General features: G+C 49.5%; 1 protein-coding gene across 1 annotated transcript in view; it reads left to right on the top strand.

Moving 5' to 3' along the window:
- The window catches only part of ATP2B2 (ATPase plasma membrane Ca2+ transporting 2), a 119,735-nt gene that overhangs the window by 96,606 nt on the left and 10,821 nt on the right, over positions 1-12,308 (top strand). Inside the window, exons 6-8 of the mRNA XM_039888133.1 lie at positions 7,133-7,258; positions 8,874-8,906; positions 10,062-10,121. Of these exons, the coding sequence (XP_039744067.1) occupies positions 7,133-7,258; positions 8,874-8,906; positions 10,062-10,121 (219 nt within the window). The remainder of the gene's footprint in view (positions 1-7,132; positions 7,259-8,873; positions 8,907-10,061; positions 10,122-12,308) is intronic.

Here is a 12,308-nt window from a genome sequence, read left to right as displayed (position 1 = left end):
AGGACTGCAGCTGGGCTGGGAATTGTATGGCTTTGCTTGGTGCTTATACCTGGAGGCAGATAATGATTCCCAGAAATGGCCTCCATTGCTTCTTCACATGTCTATCCCCAGAAAGAGACCTTTTAGAAAGTACGACCTCACCCCTCTCCCTGTCTAAAAACAGACCTGGGAAGTCAAAACCAGGAGAACAAGGAGCACTGGGTTCAAGCCCTAACCTGTGTCTCATGTGCTGTGCAGCCTCAATCAGCCATTTGCCCTTTCTGGGCTCAGAAGCCTCATTTTATAAAACTAGGCCCCTCTAGCTCTGCAAGTGGGGACTCAGTGCACCCCATTTGCCATTGTATGAGCCTTTGGCCCCAAGACAACCAATAGCTGGACCAGGCCAGGTGTGGGCCATTTCCTGCTGCTCAGAGCAAGTCTGAGGCAGAGATGGGCTTCAAGCCTGATGTCAAGTTATCACCCACCTCTGCTGCCAGGTCAAAGGCAAGATTCAGGTGGGACAGGATAGGCCATCCAGTTGGCAGGAGTCACAGTGTTCCCTGGGCCTGAGCTCCTGAACTCATAGATGGACAGGAGCTGGATGGCTGACACAGCGCCCCCACCACTCTCCTGCCTCCATCTCACTTCCTGCCTTCTGACTCTGCCCATAAGCCTTCCTGGCAAGGTGGAAATAACAGAGACTGGAGCCTCACCGTCGCTCCACCCTAACGCTCCCCTCACAGGCTGAATGCGGAGGTGACCTCTCAGGGCTGCTTCCCTGTTTATGAAATGCCCGAGGTGGTGGTGGTGATTACCTCACAGAGTAACTGTGACAGCCAGGTGTAGAAAGCAGCTCAGACAGTACTTGACACATAGTGAATGCTCAATAAATATTAAGTCTCCTCCTCCTTCCCCCAAAAAATACTTTCAGTGGCTCCTCATTGAATACCAAGCAGAGACCCAACTCCACAACCCTCCATGCAGGCTGCTCCACGATCCAGCTTCTCTCCTGCTGCTCCCATCATGAGCCCTGAGCTTCAACCCAGCTGATCTACTGCCGCCACCCTGTCTCATCTACCCGCCTTTGCCTGGGCTGTGCCCCCTGCCAATCCACTGGACCCTTGGGACTCTGTTGTCTTGTGCTGTTGTTAATCTGTATGTCTGTCTGCTCCCCTGAACCCCAACTACACTGTGATCTCCTGGAGGGCAGGGACCACAGGGGACCTTCCCTTCACATCCCAGAGCCCAGCACAAAGTTGGCACTCCACCATATCTCTCCGACAAATCAAAGAGTGTGACCCAGGCAGGAGGCTCCACATTTGGTCAGTTTGTCCACAAAGGCCTTTCTGCTGGTCCCATCCAAACTTTTCGAGGTTCAACCTTATAATGGAGGCAGCCCTACCCAACCCAGGCGTGGCCCTTGTCTCCAGGGGACCCAGGGGACCCATACTTCATCGTTAGTGATAAGACCTAAGACAGACCTCCCCATTTTACAGAGGACAAAACTAAAGTCCAGAGAGAGGGCTGGCCTCAGGTCACGCAGCAAATCAGAAGCAGACTCCAGACTAGTTCCCAAGTCCCCTCCTCCTCAGCCCAGAGCCCTCTCTATCTGCCCCCAACCATGCTTGTGTATTCTGAAGGGCTCGTGGGAGCTTAGAGGAGTTGGGGGCTATAGGATGATACCCAAAAGACCATAGTCAGTGAGGTCCAGGTGCAAGGCCTTTCTGGGGATCCCCACACCCAAAGGGTTCTGACTTCTACCCCCAGCCCAAAGACCCTGAAGTTTTCCTTTGAAAGATTTAGCTATCCAGGCTATGACTTGCGTGCCTATGGTTCTACCATTAGAGCCACGGCTGTTGAGATTAAGCATTGCCCTCTGCAGGCAATCCTGGAACTGAGGTGTGACAGCCTAGGGGGATGACCTGGTCCACTCGATTCTTCCTCTGGCAGGAAGGACAGCCAAGCTCTGAGGTCCTGGTAGGGAGGGGAGAGGGATGGCTCTGTGAAGATTAGAGAGGAAGGCAAGGCTGGGATGAATTTGACCTTTGTAAAGCCATCAAGATGGCTTCTTGGGGATGTGGGGTTCTCCTTGATAAATGTAATACATGCCCACCGTGGAAAACACAAACAAGGAAACAGCAGTAAAAAAGGAGCTGGAATTTGAGCTATAAGCCAGGCTTTGCTGTGGGAGGCCAAGAGGAGACTCACATTCAGAGTCTGCCCTCAAGGGGTTCACAATCTGGTGGGGAGCAGGTCTGGAAGCACCCCCAATGGAAACCACAGGGTCAGTTCAGAGGAAAGAGGTGAAGTCTCTTTGTGGGGGTCAAGAAGGTCACCTCAGAGGAGGGGCATTCATCCTGAGCCTTGAGGAGGAGGTTTTGGACGAGAGGTAGAAGGGCATTCAGGCAGTGGTAACTGCGTAAGCAAAGGGGATCGGTGGGGGCCGGACACAAAGGTCCAGTGAACTGTACACACTCCCCAGGCAGAGGCCACAGGACAGAAATCAGTCGTCAAGAGCCAGAAGATTGGGGTCTGACCCAAGAGGTGCTGACCGAGGGTGTCTGAGCTGGAGAACAGTGGTCATAGCTGAGGCTAGGGCACAGAGGGAAGCGGACCCACAACCCCTCTGGTCCACATACTGCTGGGGCCTGGAGGACCACCAAGGGCTCAGTGAAGCCTGGACAGGAGGTACGCTGTGCCTTTACCTGGTGTCCCCTGAGTTGTGGCCAGAGGCCACCTCCCTGACTTTTTCCTCCTTCCTCCCTTCTTCCCGGTGCAGAGCTGCCAGCTCCCTGCTGTGATGGAAGGGATTAGATTAGAAAGTGATTTGGGGTCTGATTATCTTGGGTGGAAATTGGCCCCCTGTGTCTTTTTCCATCCTGCTTAGAGCTGGAGAGGTGGGGAGCATGCCACCCAGGCAGAGCGGACTTTTTACGAATGTGTTTGAGACCAGGATGTGAGGGCCTTGTTTCCTATAGGGGAAGGTGGTGTCTGACAAAGAGGATAGCCCTTCACCAGCTATGACTCTGGGTGAGCCACTTCTCCCTGAGCCTCAGTTTCCTCCTCTGTAAACCGAAGGCCAGTGTGAAGACTCAGTGATGACTGGGGTGAAGGGCTTAGCACACTGCCTGGCACAGAGCAGGTGTCCTACAGAAGGTAATGCGGGCCACCGTCACTGCTGTCTGCACCCCATGAATGCAGTGAAGTGTGCCTCCCTCTTCTTTAAAGATCCACAGTGACCCCACCCTCCATACCCACGTGACTTCTCTGGGCCTCAGTTTCCTCATCAGTCTAACATTGCTGATATTCTTTTGTGTTAGTTTCAAGTATACAGTACATTGGTTAGACATTTATGTAGTTCACAAAATGACCCTCCTCATTACTCTGTCTTCCCTCTGGCTCTACACACAGCCATTACATTACTGCTAACTGCATTCCCTATGCCGTGCTCCCCATCCCTGTGACCCTCTATCAACTACTAATTGGTACTTCTTTAACCCTTCACCTCTTTATCCCAGTCCCCCCATCCCCTCCCCTGTGGCTGTCACTCGATTGTCCTCTGTATTTGTGAGTCTGTTTTTGATTAGTTTGTTCTTTTTGTTCCTTAAATTCTGCATATAAGTGAAATCATATGGTATTTATCTGTCTCTGTCTTATTTCACTCAGCATAATAACCTCTGAGTTCATTCATATCATTGCAAATGATAGGATTTCAATTTTTTATGGCTCAGTAATAATATTCCATTGTATATATGAACTATAACTTCTTTATCCAATCGTCTATTGATGGGCGTTTAAGTTGCTTCCATATCTTGGCTATTGTATATAGTGCTGCCATGAACATAGAGATGCATAGATCTTTACGAATTGTTTTGATTTTCTTTGGATAAATACGTGGAAGTGCAGTTGCTGGGTCAAAAGGTAGATCCATTTTTAATTTTTTGAGTAACCTCCAGACTGTTTTCCATAGCAGCTATACCAATTTGCAATCCCACCAACAGTGTGTGAGGGTTCCCTTTTTTCCACATCCTTGCCAGTTCTAGTCGTTCTTTGATTTATTATGATAGCCATTCTGACCAGTGTGAGGTGATATCTCATTGTGGTTTTAATTTGCAATTCTCTGATGTTTAGTGCCCTTTAAGTATCTTTTCATATGTCCATTGGCCATCTGTATTTCCTCTTCGGAGAAGTAATATTGCTGCTATTTAGCAACCCCTCTTTTCAGCACCCACCCTAGCTGAGCCAGTGCACAAGAAAGCATTTTGTCAGCATGTTATTATAATCACCGAGATCCCATTACTGGGCCCTAGTTCTCCCAATTTGTGTCCCTTGGGCGGTAGGTGGGCTCCAGGGTCTGCCAGTGATGGGAAGACACCAGGCCTGCGGTGCTTGGCCTGGAGTCAGTGTCCAAGCTCATTTTGTGGTCTCTGCTATTCCCTGCCCAAGGACAAAAGAGCACTGTCCTTCTGTCCTGGGAGTGAGCAAGGAGCCAGCAGAAGAGCTCGCCATCTGAGGATCTGGGTTCTATTACAGCTCACAGGTTTCATGGCCCCTCTGGGAGACTTCGAGACTTGGTTTACCCATCCATGGATAGACAGACTGACCTTTACCTGCCTTAAAAGAACTTACTGGAGAGTGTCTATCTGTCTGTTTGTAAAGAACTTTAAGAGCCTGAGATCCTGGGGGCCAAGATGCTAGAACACCACACATACACAGTTACATGCGCACGCGCGCACACACACACACACACACACAAAAGCATGTACACACATATATACATAATCTCAAGATATCGCTCATATCCTAGAACAAAAGGGAAGGAGTGGGTGAAACCTCTTGAAACGCGAAAATAGATTCCTTGCTTTAAAGGAAAGTGCTTCAAGTCCTAACTCAGAACCTCTTGACACTTATTTTAGATACAATTCTAATGAGTTTGTTGTGTAAAATTCAAGTCTAAGGCAAATTAGAAAACAAAGAGAAAGCTGTTAGAGATAAGTTTCCCTGAAAACAGGGAGAAATGGCAATCTCCTCAATCTTGAGGAGAAAGAAGGAAAAACTCTAAAAAGAGTTCAAGAAGCAAGTCATCAAGGCTATTTAGCATCGGAGGTCAGGCCCTTCAAACCCTGTATAGCAAACCCAATGTAATTACTACCATGCAGCCTAAGGATGGCCTGAGACACTGCTCCAGGAAAGGACCTGATTCTCTCCAGGTGTGCCCTAAGCCTTCTGCAGGTGACACCACTCAGGCCCAGTCAGCCATATGTGCCAACTCTCTTTTTGTGAGTGGCCCATCTGTTCTGCGAAATCCTCTAGCCAGGACACAGTGGCCATGCATCTCCAACACCAGCCTGTAGGTAAAGAGCCATTGGTCTTCTGCTGTCAGAACTGGGCCGTCATAGCTGCTGTCTATTTCCTGCACTGGGTCCCAGCCACCCTCCCTGGGGTCATCTTGTTTCCTCAGTGAAGACACAGCTTCAGCAGGTTTCTCTCTCTTTTTATTTTTTCATATTATTTTTCCAATTATATTTATCATGGTAAAATATACATAATATAAAATTGACCATTTGAACCATTTTTAAGGGTACAGTTCCATGACAGTAAGCACATTCATACTGTTGTGCAACCATCACCACCATTCGCCTCTAGAACTTTTTTCATCTTGCAAAACTGAAGCTCTACCCATTAAACACTAACTCCACATTTATTCCCCGCTCTAGCCCCTGGCAACCAGCATCCTACTTTCGTCTCTGAATCTGACTACGCTAGGGACCTCATGTAAACAGAATCAAACAGTATTTGTCTTTTTGTGACTGGCTTATTTCACTTAGCATAGGGTCCTCTAGGCTTATGCACGTGGTAGCATGTGTCAGAACCCCCTTTTATTTTAAGGCTGAATAATATTCCATTGTAGGGATATACCACAAAATGCTTAGTTACCATTTCTGTGGGTTTACCTTTGCTTTTTATTCTCACTCGCTCTGCCTCAAACTCCCTGAGTGGTCTTAAACAAGTTGTTCCCTGACCTGTACGGCGGAGGGAACTTCCCTGCAGTAGCAAAAAGACCCTCTCGTCAAACAAAAGCTGACACAGAAACTCCGAAGATGAATAAAAGTGGAGGCACTGTGACTAAAGGCCTCTCTCGCCCTCTGCGGCTGTTCCTGCTGCCCCCTAAAAAAATTCCAGAGTTCTTTGGAACCCAGTTTGAAAAACCTAAAATTCTGGGAAAGGGGTTCTTAACTTTTCATGCAACATGGACCCTTAGGGAAGTCCAGTGTCATCATGTGCCACCCCTACTTGGAATAACACTTTAAGATGCATAAAATAAAATACATTGGATCACAAAGGAAACCAAAGAGATTGAAATAGTTAAAGTAATAAAAAATTAATGTGTGGTATAGTATGTGCTTTTTTATTAACACACTGAATAACAAGATCAGTAGTCAGTTTAATAACTGCCTTAGTTGTAAAATAAGGGTGAGCATCATGATATCTACCTACAACAGCTGTCAAGTGATATGAAAAAAAAAAAAACCTGTGGTTATAGTAACATGTGTAATGGTATTAGGGCACCACTGACACTCCTGGGGTTTGTTGCCTATGTTCACAATGAGGAGAAATGCTAAATTTCAGTTAGATGTTTGTGAAAATAAAGATGTCACTGTTCTCTAACCCAAGTTCACAGAGCCCTGGATTCTTTCCCTAGATCTTTGGGAGAGCGTGGACCCCATTTTAAGCAGTCTTGTAAAGGGCTTAGTTAGCATTTCTTTGCTTGGTTATAGAATTAAGCAAAATGAGATCTGGTTCTAGACTGATCAATAGGAAAAAGAGAGAGTGGTCCCTGCTTGGTCTTTAAGGGTAGGGAAGGAGAAGGAAAAGAGAGAAAGAGACCTGTCTCCAGGAGAGGGTAGTACGTGGCAGGCCTGAGCTGTCTGGGGGCCTGAGAACTGAGTATTTGAGCCTCAGATGTATCACAATGCTGTCCCAAGGTGAAATCATCCTAAAAGGTTCATAGTTTGAACCTTAAACATAGGCGGTACCCTAGAACCTCAGCAGACAAACATCCAGAAGCTGACTGGGACGGAGTTCCTTCCACTCCTTTAGGGAGGGGGCATGGGTCTCACAATGGTAACTTGGCTTCCGTCCCCTTCCCTAGGGACCCATGTGATGGAGGGCTCTGGACGGATGGTGGTGACCGCGGTGGGTGTGAACTCTCAGACTGGCATTATCTTTACCCTGCTGGGGGCCGGTGGCGAAGAGGAAGAGAAGAAAGACAAGAAAGGTAAGCCCAATCCCTTTGTGGATGAGGAGAGGAGCTCTTAAGGCCACACTTTTTGTTGTTGTTGAATTATTCACTCAACAAAATAGTTATTGAGTGCCTTTTATGTTCATGCCCTGTGCCAAAAGCCACCTCCTGCATCCTCAAGGTGTTGCTCAGGCCTGAAGGACTCTGTCTGTTTCATCCCCAGGGTCTCGTCCCAGTCTCTGTCTTGTCCAGTCATGTCACAGAGGCCTCTCCTTTCCCCTGGGCCAGGCCAAGCGTGCTGAGCATTTGTTGCATCTCCAGCCTCAAGCATAACCTGGTCCCGTCATCACTCCTGATATCAAGTAGAAATCTCCATCCAGGCATATTCCTTTACTGTTCTCAACTCCACTGAGAGCAGCAAACCCACCCATCATAGGTTCTCCCCAGATGTGGGCAGAGGACATTCTGGGGAAGGTGGCTCCAAGCCAACTGCTGTGAACCTGTCCCCGATGCCACCACACCTGGGTTCTGGCTCCTTCTTCCCCCTAGAAATAAGACTCCTTATTCCCTGGCCCCTCTCAGTGCAGCAGGCTGGCAGCCTGGGCTGTATATGCCTCTCAGAGCAGAGGAGGGATGCTCAAAAGACATAAGAGGCCCAGACCACTGGCCACTGCACAGCTGGCTTCTTACCCAACACTCACACTTGGTCTCAGGACAGCCCCCCTACTCACATCTTTAGCCTTTGTCTTGTGTCCTTCCCCAAGCTCCAGACTTCTAGAGTCCAGGGAAAGGAGATGAGATGGAAGGTGGCCCCTCCTTGAGTTTTAGGGGCATCCCTGCTACCTCCAGCTCTCTGAAGTCAACCAGGCACAGAGCCTGCGTCACGATCAAAGGTTACTTGTTCCTGAGGGTGAAACTCATTTCCTAGTAGGGTCCCCCTAAGATTATGACTGCCACACCATCAGGAACAATGGAGCTGAGATGTGATCTCCAGATCTGGAGAGCAAGGGGAGAGCTGAGGTTGAAACCGAGGACAAAGTCCTGGTCAAGAGGCCCAGAACATGTCGGGACAGTGTTCACACAATAGAAACTTTGGCCAGCTGTGGCCCCAGGGTGCAGGCAGTTAGGCAGATATGAGCAGTTAGGCAGGATGTGGCAGTCTTTGCCCATTTTCTTGGCCTCACTGTGGCCCAGGTGAGGGGCAGAAGCTCCCACGGTTCAGACCTGTATTGTTGAAAATGCCAATAGGAAGACAGGCTTTACCTGCCCTGAAGCACAGATCAGCGGTCTCTCAACTAATAGTTACGTGCATCTCAACAAGGCAAGAGCATCAGTGTAGAGAGAAGAGGTGGGATGTGGAGGTGACATGGCAGAGGAAGATGGGGGACAGCCCTGACTATTAGGCCCCTATGAGCAGCGCAGCCAGGGTTTGACCCCCTCAGCACGGCTATCCCATCACCTCCATCAGGGATATTGCTTAAAGCCGCCAACTGTGGGTCCCCCTTTCAGGATGACCCTGGGCTGGCCAGATGTGTGTGTGTGTGTGTGTGTGTGTGTGTGTGTGCACGTGCATGTGCAAACGCGTGCACACGCACAGATGAGACTGTGTGTGCTTCTCCTTCATTAATATATCTCAAAAATCATCACACAGGTGTGAAGAAGGGGGATGGCCTTCAGCTACCAGGTACAGTAAGACACCCCTCAGGAGCTTTTAGAAATAGCAGCAGCCTTAGACCACTGAACCTGGGCCCTAGACCCCAGCACACAGCTGGAGGAATCGCCCTGACTGCAGGGGCTCTGCCCCCCCAGATCCTCAGCTGTGCCCTGGGTAATGCCAGCCCCACAGGACAAGCCAACACCCCACTCTGCCTACTTGCCCTTTCAGTGTGTCACCCTGCCCCCAATGCCAATGGCACCGACACCATCTCCACACAGCCATCAACCCCACACAAACGCATGCAGGGGCTGTTACCATGGGACCCCACAGCCCTGCTCCCCCTCCCACCCCTCACAGAGACTGGCTGGCTTCCACCTCACCCAGCAGTGTCTCTTCCCTCTCCTTCCCACAGAACTCATACCCCTACCCCAAGAAAGAGCAAGGGTGAATTTGACTATCTCATATTATTTTTAATTTCTAAATTAAGGAAAACTCTCTAATACCTTTTCTGTCTTACGCACAGAATGCGACATGCTTGATGTCACCTTGTAAATGATGGGGCATCTCACATGAGGATTAACAAGGCATTTTGAGTGCCGGTCAGGGAAGAGTAGATGGCCATGGACAGTGGCCTGAGTCGAGGGCATGAATCCCGCTAAATCACCGCCCTCCACGGATGTTCCACCGCGACACACAATGGCAGTCATAGCAACACCCATTCGGCATAGCTGATGCCACACAGGAGAGGTTCATTGCTGAATATTTTGAATTGACTCCTGGCTATGGGCCCCTCTGGCCCCGAAGGGCAGTCAGACTCCCTCTCCTCATAGAACCCTCTCTGACAGGTCCCCACCTGATTGGTTGGGGCAAAGGGGTACATCAGTCCAGACCTCACCGCAGAACAGTGCCATCTCGCCTAAGCACCTTGCTCATCTTCCATGTTTTATTTCAAAGACCCTCCATGTCTGAGTTTTCTCACCCGACTTCTGTGGCATCTCTATGAGAACATTTCACCCCCACCCTCAAATTTGAGTTTCTTGATTTCCGGTGGAGATTTTCTTTTAAGAATATAGTCGCGTTATTTGCCACAAGTTGGTTCATGTCTTTATTGTTGTTGCTGTTCTGCATTGTTGCTTTTCTCCATTGTGACACACTGCATTTTCATCCCTCCCACCCCCGCAGCGGCCGATGGTGCGGCAGGTTCAAACGCTGCAGATAGTGCAAATGCCAGCCTAGTCAATGGTACGTCTCCCACGGCGAGCTCTCGGTCTCCGGTGGATGGGCATCTCCCCCCACCCCCAACTTCGGGCTGGCCTCTCTCTGTTCTGGACCGCACAGATCTTGGATGTGCACGGGTAGCTCTGCAACAGTCGTCCTCTCACATGGGGCAGGTGCTTAAGAGAGAAGCCACCACCGGGAATCAGCTCCACGCCCACTTGTAGCGCCAAAATGGTGCTGGCTTCTGTGGGGCCTTTGACCCCCAGTGGAGCCCTGAAGAGGGACATGACCTTGGCTTCAGATTTGGCCCCAAGAAGCAGCGTCCCACCTGTGTGGCCCTCTCCTAAGCACATTCCTGGCTCTGGCTTTGGGAAGAAGGTCTGGAGTCAGGACCTGGGCTGAAGCTGGCCTCTGGGTTCCCAGCGAAGTCTCCAGTCTCCGACTCTAAAATTGCCTCACGGCAGGGGGACCCAGGCTGGGTTCAGCTCTTTGGCCCTACCCCATAGCATGGCTGACCCACTGTTAGACATTTCTTCCTCTTCTCTTTCATGGAGCAAACGGGCAAGGGGTTCGCTTGGGCTCGGGCCTCCTTCTGTCCCTCAGATGTGGACTGGTGTTTCTCGCTGTTGCCTGTGCTGGAGCATTTGTCCTGGGTCTCTGCATTCTGACTGGCCCCCTCGGGGGTGGGGGGCAGGGGCTGCCACTGTACCTGGGGTCTGCATCTTATCTCCTCACACACAGGCAGGAAGAAGTTCTATTCACTTGCCTCTAAGCTTTTAAAAGATTTCTTCTTTCTATACCCTCCCATCTTCAGAGCAACAAGGCTTCTATTACTCAAATATGTCCCCTGTCCCCAAATTAAGTAACGTGATAGTCACCCAGGCTGCTTCTGAACTGCTGAGAGCTGTTAGGGCTCAGTCATGAAGCCTTTGCCCCTGAGTCACTGCATACCAGGCACCGGGCTGTGGGTTTCTCATCCATTATATCTTTTACTCCTCACCACTCCTGGAAAACGTGGAGATCTTGTCCCACCTCATCCTCTCATCCCCTGACCCAGACCTCTGGCTGAGCCACCTGGATTCAAAGTGACCAAAGATGGAAGCACCTTGTAGATGTCAGAGGCTGGGCAAGACACTTCTGCAAGCAGCGCCTTGCTAAGAAGGGCTAATTCGGGCATGGATCTATTTCAGGCACAGGAGGAGAAAGGGAGACAGCTTGGGGTGTGGGAGGTGTCATGCGTCAGGGATGGGTGGCAAGGGATGACAGAAACGATATAGGCAAACCCACAGCCTGGAGGAGAAGGAAACAGGATGTGGCATTCTGTTAACCCCAGGGCAGTGAGCCTGCATCTGGGTTGGCCAGTCCCCCCAAAAAAGGCACCTCCACTTCCAAATTATAGCAGAAAACTCCAAGTATCCCAAGAAGAACTGCAGGAAAGATGCAGAACCATCATTCCTTGACTACCTAGAAATTTTGCAAGCATTCATGCTTGCCATCTCATTTAATTCTCATGGCAACCCTATTATACAGAATTTATTATCCCCACTTTCAAGATGAGGAAACTGAGGCTCAGGAAGATCAAGACACTAGCCCAAGGTCACAGAGCTAGAAAGTAGAAGAGCTGGGATTTGAACCCGGGCCTGGCTGGCTCTAAAGTGCATGTTCCTCTTCCTGATCCAGGATTTCCCAATGGATTGTGTCTTATAAACTTCACAAGGATATTAAGAGGTCTTCCCCCTAAGAAAAAGATCCTGTGATCAAAGATGTTTAAGCACCACTGAATAGAAATGGTTTCTTCCTCATTGCAGGACTCCTCAGAGCCTTGACTATGCTGGTGTGTAGTGGAGAGTTAGAGTTATGCAGGACTTCTCTGGCTGATTTGGCTACAGGACCTTTCCTGGACAAATCTTGTGGGGTTGATATGCTCCCATAATATACTTTAGGAAACAGTGCTCTAAGCCATTGCTCAAATTATGATCAGAGAACCAGAAACCTGGGCATCTCCTAGGAGCTTGTTCAAAATGCAAATTCTGAGGCCCCACTCCAGACCTACTGAATGAGAATCTGCCTTCTGACAAGGTCTCCAGGCACAGTGCGTTAAAGGTTGAGAGACGCTGGTCTGAGGCGTGGCAAGTGAGAGAATTAACTGTTCCTTTCCCCTTCTTCCTCTGAGCCAAGTCGAGATGACTTGGAGATAGAAAACAAACTAAG

This window comes from Pteropus medius, unplaced genomic scaffold (assembly GCF_902729225.1).
Source record: "Pteropus medius unplaced genomic scaffold, Ma_sr-lr_union100, whole genome shotgun sequence".
Taxonomy (NCBI): Eukaryota; Metazoa; Chordata; class Mammalia; order Chiroptera; family Pteropodidae; genus Pteropus; species Pteropus medius.
The sequence above is the reverse complement of the archived record's forward strand: the minus strand, read 5'-3'. Positions and strand labels throughout refer to the sequence as shown.